At 41.7% G+C, this 8,411-nt stretch overlaps 1 protein-coding gene across 1 annotated transcript in view; it reads left to right on the top strand.

The window, feature by feature from the left end:
* Positions 1–646: 646 nt before the first annotated feature.
* Positions 647–8,411, top strand: part of FGF10 (fibroblast growth factor 10) — an 81,369-nt gene continuing 73,604 nt past the window's right edge. Inside the window, exon 1 of the mRNA XM_019464312.2 lies at positions 647–1,862. Coding sequence (XP_019319857.2) covers positions 1,490–1,862 — 373 coding nt within the window. The 5' untranslated portion in view covers positions 647–1,489. The remainder of the gene's footprint in view (positions 1,863–8,411) is intronic.

Here is an 8,411-nt window from a genome sequence, read left to right as displayed (position 1 = left end):
GAAATCAGTGATTCATTAAAGCAGAGACCTCCTTGGAAGCTGGCAGAAGAGGAGGAAAAGAAGCTAATTATGGTCTCCCTTCTCTGTGCTCACTCCGACCAGTTTATAATCTGCTGCTTTAGAAGGTTTATCCTCAGCATCTTCTGCTTTCTCCCCCAGGCCTCCCCTCCTTCTGGGAGCCAGCGGGGGCGAGAGGGGGGAACAGTCAGCCGAGCACCAAGCTCCAGGTGGCTCTCCAGTACTGCACGGCCAAAAGAAGTTGGGGGGGGGGGGGGATCCTACGCTGCAAAACAAGTGAGAAAGGGGCTCCCCAGAGGGGACTGGTTCAGGCTGGAAGACAGCAAACTTCGGAGAGCCTGAGGCTACAGCTCGCGCCGGTGGCCAGCGCAGCCAGCACACGGACACTTCACAGCAACTCCCCGGAGCTGGAGGCGCGGGCGGAGGCGGCGGCCGCGGGGCCACAAGGCAGGGACCCGGCAGCCCCCAGCTCCGCGCGGAGGCACCGCGCCCTCTCCTCCTTGCTCCCCTGCTCTCCCCCCCCCTCCCAGCCCCCTCCCCCTCCCCCTCCTGGCTTTCCCAGCAGCCGAGGGTTTCAGATGTCCCACCGCCGTTTGACCCCCTCCCCGCCCCCCCCCCCCCCCCCCCCCCCCCCCCCGCTTCTCCACCCCTGCAAATGAGGTTTGACCAGCGGAGGCAGAGCCCACCTCTGGCTTGGAATCACTGACATTTGGACTCCTGGCTGCAACCTGTTTACAAGCGGGCTTTCCAGAGGAAGGGGGTGGGGAGGGAGGGAAGTAGGGCCAAACAAAACACCAACCGCCATCTCCCCCCAAACAAGAAGTGACTTTCTGGAGGCTTCAAATCAACAGGCACCACCAAAAAGAGAAAGCAGGAGGGGGGAAGCAAACAACGGCGACCGGCAGCCGCCTCCAGCCCTGACAACTCCGAAGGGACGCGCTTTTCGAAGGCGGCTAGCAGGCTGGGGCTCTGCGCAGAGGGACCAGAAGGTGCCAACCTCAGAGAGGCGCAGATATCTCCCCCCGGCCTCTGTGGGTTTTGTTCACCGTGCTGTCATCTGTTTTTCAGACTTTTTTTTTTTTTTTTTTTTTTTTTTTTTTTTGCATCTAACATGGTGAAGAAAGGCGTGAAGAAGAGAACAAAGTAACTCCGGGTGGAGTGAAGATCGCTGGTGACCACCGCCACCGCCACCACCAGCTCCTGCTACTGCGGCCACCCACATCCACCATTCACCGGGAGACTCGAGAGGCTCACGGCAGCGGCAGCGGATCCGAGAAAGGAGCCAGGAGAGGCAGCCGGCCCTTCCGAGGAGTTATGGATGTTGGTGTATTCACTTCTGGCCAGATCCGCGCCCAGAGGGAGCTAACCAGCGGCCTCCACCTCCAGCTGTCTCCTTGCCTCGCACCAGGTCTTACCCTTCCAGTATGTTCCTTCTGATGAGACAATTTCCAGTGCCGAGAGTTCCAGTACAATGTGGAAATGGATACTGACACATTGTGCCTCAGCCTTTCCCCAGCTGCCCGGCTGCTGCTGCTGCTTCTTGTTGCTGTTCTTGGTGTCTTCCATCCCTGTCACCTGCCAAGCCCTTGGTCAGGACATGGTGTCACCAGAGGCCACCAACTCCTCTTCCTCCTCCTCCTCCTCCTCCTCCTCCTCCTCCTCCTCCTCCTCCTCCTCCTCGTCCTCCTTTTCCTCTCCTTCCAGTGCGGGGAGGCATGTGCGGAGCTACAATCACCTCCAAGGAGATGTCCGCTGGAGAAAGCTGTTCTCCTTTACCAAGTACTTTCTCAAGATTGAGAAGAACGGGAAGGTCAGCGGTACCAAGAAGGAGAACTGCCCGTACAGTAAGTTACAAATGCGCGCTCCCCTCCTTCCAATTATCCACCCCCCACCCCACAAGGGGGGGAAAATCTGTTCCAGATGTGGCCAGCTAAATATTTACGTCCCCAACCCCTGTAAAATGATGAAGTGGAATACTTTCACACTAAATCACCCCCATACATTGTGCCGCCGCACCCCCTACCCTTGGCGCGGCTCCCTCCATACACCCCCACTCCTTGCCACCCTAGCTGCCCTGTCTCCGCTGCTTGTCATTACCTGGACCGCGCAGGGCGCTGGAGAGTAGTGCAGGCGCAGAGATTCATAGATGCCCCCCTCTCCGTCTCCGTCGCCCTTCCGCACCTCATCCCAAGGTCCCCTCTCCCTCCCTTCTGGAAATGGCTCAAGTAAACACATTTTGTTTCTTTTCACTGGCAATCTTATTAAGAGTTTTGGGACAGCTTCCTCAAGCTGAAAATAATTATCCGCTGTCAATTACAGGGGCTTTATGGGAGCCTTATTTAAGAAAGAAAAGTCAATTCCACTAGCTCCCCACCCCCAACCCTTTACCCACTACCTATCTAGACAGGAGTGCAAACATTTCTCTGGTTTTGATTCTTTTTTTTTTTTTTTCTTTTTTCTTTTTCTTTTTGGCCCCTCATGTTGGTTTGAGTGATTGCAGTCCGTGAAGTTAGCTTTTCAGGCACCAGCGCCGCTATTTGTCTTCTGCCTGCCTTCTCTCTTGGTAACATGATGCTCATGTCTGCATTGTCAATGGCATATGCGCTGCTTTGTGGTGTCCTGTTGTACTCATTTCTTCTGAAACCTCTCATATTGCACAGCCATACTACTACAGCATTGTAAACATCTGGGACTGGATTCACACAGACCTCACACAAATTTCATTGTCATTCTTTTATTTTCAAAGTAAAAGTCGTAAGTCTGTTTCCATGGCTATAGTTTGTCCCACTGGATGAACTTTTCTGCTCTGTATACATAAATTATGACCCCCTCCCCAGCCCACCCCACCTCTGCATTTCTTTCCATTTTCCTTTCTCTCATTCTTTCCTTCTTTACCTCTTGCTCTTCTTTCTTTCTTGCAGGGCTGTGGGCTGGGTAGGGGGAGGGAGAACTGGAGGAGGAGGGGTGGATATTGTGTCTCTTCTTGAATCAGTCCAGCAAAGCCAGATTACTCTGTTGGCTTCTTTTCCTAGCTACTTTCAAGTGGTGAGACTTATTCACCCTCTATTGACTGCTATTTGAAAGGAGCCCGAGGCTATGTAATGGCACACTGAAGACAGTAGACAATGACATTTACACATCTTTAATGACTATTTAGCATTATCTCAATGGTTCTTCCAAGTCACCTCTTTAAGGGACCTTAAAGTGTCAGTCATTTGGGAATTTCTTGCCAACTAACTTAAATACACGGGTCATACATTCCAAGACACCTTGGCCCAGAAAAGTATCTGGTACCAATGGGAAAGACAGTTAATCGGAATTTAGCATTTTCTTTTTAAATAAGGATTTATAAGAATTAAAACTTGGTTTTCTTCTCTGGAGATCCACATACATTTGACATTAACTTCTGCTGCTGCTTCCACTTACTAAAATTAGCAATAAGTTTGTAAGTAATAAAAATACTTGTCAAAGTATTTTAACGTATCCATCTTACATTTAATACTAGAGCTGTTTCTGTTTCTGATTCATAGAAAGTGGCTGAAATAATGTCATTATGATTTCTTTGGGTTAAAAGTCATTTGTTGCCTGAATTCAGTAGGTATTATGTATAGACGTTATCATTGTTGGTTAAAATTTAATACTTTTGTTCACTTCTAAAACAAAATAGTTATGGTGTCATCCAGGTAGGAAAATGGGGAAGAACTGAGCCAAACACTTGCTGAAGAGTGAGCTGAGAGTTAAAAAATAAAAAATAAAAAATAATAATACCCATGGGCTGAAAATCTTCTGTGTATTTTTAGTTCATGGAGATAAATATAATAAATTTTCAGTTTTAAGCTCGAGCAAAATTCCTTTTTTTGGACACTAACTTAATTTTGCTATTGGTATATTTTTAAGTATCTTTATGATTTACTACAAGGACCAATCTATATTTGTTTATACAACTGAAATGACTATTTTCTAAAATCATAATCATGTGTGATTATTTAATAAAATGATTGCTAGGGGTATACCTTGAATTATATTTTTAGAGTAAGAATTATCTGCAAAGAGAAAAGTATCTGATTTTTATTGCATAAAAACTAGTATGGAAAGTTTCCATCCCAATTGTCCAAAATAGAATAATATCCCTTCCATATGATAAAGCATACCAATAGTCCTTATTAAAATATAATATCTTATGTAGTAATGCAATCTTAATCAATGGTTGAAAATGAGAGGGGGTGGGGTTTACTCTGTTAAATAATGTTAAACCATAAATAACTTAGGCTTTCCAAGAATATCTGTATCAAGACATAGCAAGTGAAAAGTAAAGGTTGAAAAAGGCTAAATTTCACATGTGGCTGGGTAATCAGAACACTCCTACAATTTCCAGCTGGACTGATTCAGCTGAACTACATGGTATCATTAAGATATTGTCTAAATGTTGCATAATTGCATGTGAACAAACTTTTGCCATGCCTACAGGGTAACCAGCCGGCCAGCCCACCAAATGGTAGCCTGTTAAATATTAGGATTTCTGAAGAGTGTCAGTTCCTTGTCCAAAAACCACTTTTCAGTAACATTTTCCTAAACAAGTTATTAATTATTTTCAATACACAAAGCTGTTCTTTTGAGGTTTGCTTATTTGAAGCTTAATTTTCTTTGTTACTTTTGACCCTAGTATTATTGCTGCTAAAATACAGTAACAGCTTATCTGAGAGGTGACATGTTTGGGATGTCCTGGGTAATTAAACAACTGTTTTACTGGCTTTTTGCCAGCAAAATACTAACAAAAGGGAAGTAAGGAAATCACCCATAAGCATTGCAAAATCATTTTTAACTTCTACCTCCAAAGCTGGTTCCCAGAAATTGGATGATTCTAAAAATATTATATGTGCTTGGGGTGATTACAAACGTTTATGTGTGTGTGTGTGTGTGTGGAAAGGAGGGTGATTTTTTGTTTGCTTTTTTGTCATTATGTGAAAACAGAATAAAGGGAGCAGAGATGAATTATGTTTCTCCTGCTGGAAGTGTAAGAAAGCTTGAATAATTTAGAATAGCTGTGGTGTATCTGTCACTAGATATGCTTAGGCTCATTTAAGTTTGTTTTATCACTCTTTATATCTAGAGCTTTGCCCTTGAAACATTACCACTCAGCTCTATTTCTGGACTCCTGGAAAGGCTGGATACAGCTGTTGGGTACCCTTGCGACTGGGACTGGATGCGAGTGGGCTGTGGGCTTCTCCCCTGGTTGTCACTGGTAGAAAAGGGGAGTCTAGTGAAAAGAAAATGTATCCCTAAACTTGAGACAGCCAAAAATGGATATTCTCAAAATGGAAAGCCACAGTGCTTATGAGTCTTTGCAGGAAAGGCGATTAAGCTACAATAGAGAAATCAGGATGTACTGTGTAGTAAGTGCCCTGTTTCTTCAAATATATATTTCATTTGACACACAATAGTCCTATAATTTAGATATTAACTATCCATACTTTTTCAAAGATGAAAAATAAGCTGAAAACAGTTAATTCCCCAAGGTCATTCAACTGGAAATTGGTAGAGTCAGGATTCAAGCCTACATCTATTTGATTACGTTATTCCTTTTACCCCCGTTACTGGCAACAATGATACCAATATATTAGAATTCGATATCTCAAAACTCTAAAAAACAAATTATCCGAAATCTTAATTGCTTCTTGCTATGAACACCAACAGTTCTTCAGGTTCACGCTGGAATAGTAGTAAATGGAGAGTGGAAGAGAAGTGAAATATGTTAAAGGTTATCATTGCAGGTGGCTATGCAGACATGGTATCAGACAATGTTAGTGCGTTCTCTAGGTGAAATACCTCTTCCGATATTTTGTTTGGGAATATATTTGCTTACGGAAACGCAAAATACATGTACACGGATCTCACCTTCTTAACAGAGGGCATTAGGAATACATTTAAGAAAATCCATGAATGTCATTGTATATCGTAATTGTTTACAGCTGAGGGCAAAATGTTTAATTGTTCCCACATGTAATAAAATAATTTGGTTGTAAATACCGGTGTGAAAGTGGGCTGTTGCAGGAACTTCTGATATATGACTCTAAAAAGGGCAAAATCTTAGAGACCTAAAGCTATATACATGTTAAGAAGGCTTTAAAATGAGCCTGCAAATCAAAAAGGTACTTCACCACATATAAATGACAAATTACTGTCTGGGATTAAAGGTTTGCATTATTACTTTTAAATCAGGACTGGGGCTGATTGTAGGAAGTTACATAAAGTGAGAAAGGAAGTGTTGAGGGAAATAGGGACTTGAATATCATCTCCTAATAAATGATTTTATTTTGGATTTTTGAAAAGAAAACCTATATACAACTTATGGCTTCCACTGGTGTCTTATTTAAGTTGTGGTTGTTTCTAGAGTTTGGTTGCATAATTTATAACTGGCAGCATTTAATCATGCACATTGAGGATTTATGAAGGTGGAAGCACTGTATTTAATGTTTACATGACATTGTCCCGTTACCTTTACCGCATTCCTACCATATGGACCCTCCACTTTGATGGCTTTATCATAAATCCATTAAAAATGCACAATTACCCAGTTTCCTCTTCATAAACCTGATTTATAACCTTCTACTAGAAGAAACCCAAGAAAACAGTTGGCAGAAATCACATGCCAACAGTGGAATATGAGAATTCAGAAACACCACTCTCTAGGTTGTCTTGGGTATTTCAGGAATCTATGAGGCAAAGGTATGGACCACTCTTTAAAAACAGGTGTTTTCAAAATGATGTTGAGGCACAGAATTTAAAATAAAAATTGTCTTATTAAATGAGGGAAACCCCAGTGCATGCATATTTTCTTCTATATTTTTACTGTCTGCTTTAGAGCAAAAAGGCTTATTCGAGTTCTTTTTTTTTTTTTTTTAACTGTTTAATGAACTCATAGTGGAACGTGAAGGAGCACTTAACACTCCTGTAGTTACCTTCCTGTGCAGAGGCAAACCCCACTTATTATTCAAACGCCTGACTTTCCACAAGCCAAAATGCTGGAAAAAAGTTGACAGCTCATTTGAAATGGAGCTAATGTTCCTCACATTTATGAGCTGCCTGGGAATATCTACATCTTTCCTAAGCCTTAAATGTCTGTATGCTTATCCAAAATTGTAGTACAAATGATATTTCCTTATTATGCTTCAGAAGGAAGAGTAACACATGTGTATTAGTTCAAAGTGATTTTAATCTATCTTAACATTAATTCTGTGAACTTTGCAACGAGGAGTAATTCAGATGACGTTTTTAGTATTACTGTTCCAACATTTGTTAGCATTAATAGTTGATATTTGCTTAATGTAAGTAAGTAAAATATTAGTATTTCCCTCCCAGAAATTAAAGTTCTCTTTTAATTTTCCAGCAAGATGGGACACAAGATTTATGTTTATGTAATTTTAATACAGCTTTATCACAGTTTAGAAAATAATGGGCCTCATTTTGTCTCAAGTCCTCTATACACAAATATCTTCATTTTTCATGGTATATTGCAATCACTGAAGATCATTTACACTTACCATTTGACCAATGGTATTTGTTACCTGTTTTTGCAGATTAAAAATATTTACTTTTCATAATTGGCACTCTTTTTTTTCACTGCCTGTTAACCTTTGCCTGTGCCAGTCAGTCAGTATAACAAGTAATAACCTAGACATAGGCCTTTAAAATTAGTGAAAGAAAATATACCTGCATCTTGGGAAGCCAGTGATATTCTGATCAAGAGCTAATGAATACAAAATGTTGATGCTTTATAGAATCAGTTTAAAAGCAAATATTTAATCAGTACAGATTTTACACAAATAGAAAGTTTCAAGATAAACTAAAAGGGAGCCAGGTCATCCACCAATGGCCTTAAAGGCCATCCAATAATGGCCTTAAAGGTTCCCTTGCCTTTAAATCCGGTCAGTTGTGTTCTTTCTTTGAACACTGTGTTCTAATTGGAACAATAAATCAAAGAAGACACTCAGAGTAGATTCCCATGTAAGGTGGACAACTGGACAGTGACTTTTTACTGCTGCTAACACGTGCATCCAATTACCATTTGAAAGATTCATAGTGCTGGCAGTAAAGCATTGCCTCGTTTTATAGTTCACCTAATAATTCTTCAGCCTAAATCTGTCCACCTTTACCTATATCTAATCTGTCAGTATGTGTGTTATCATTAATGAGGAATTTTCAAATGTTTGGCATGCTTCCTACAATGGATGGTGACATTGAGAGATTAATGAGCCATTTAATTAACCATAATAGAAGAGGTAAAGTATTGATTAGGTCAATATATACCCAACTTCGAGTAAACTGTCAACTAAACATAACCTAGTACTTCCACCACAACTATAACTTAATCATGGATCATGGATAGTATGGGT

This window comes from Panthera pardus, unplaced genomic scaffold (genome assembly GCF_024362965.1).
Source record: "Panthera pardus isolate Hobbes unplaced genomic scaffold, ASM2436296v1 HiC_scaffold_2, whole genome shotgun sequence".
Classification (NCBI taxonomy): Eukaryota; Metazoa; Chordata; class Mammalia; order Carnivora; family Felidae; genus Panthera; species Panthera pardus.
The sequence above is the reverse complement of the archived record's forward strand: the minus strand, read 5'-3'. Positions and strand labels throughout refer to the sequence as shown.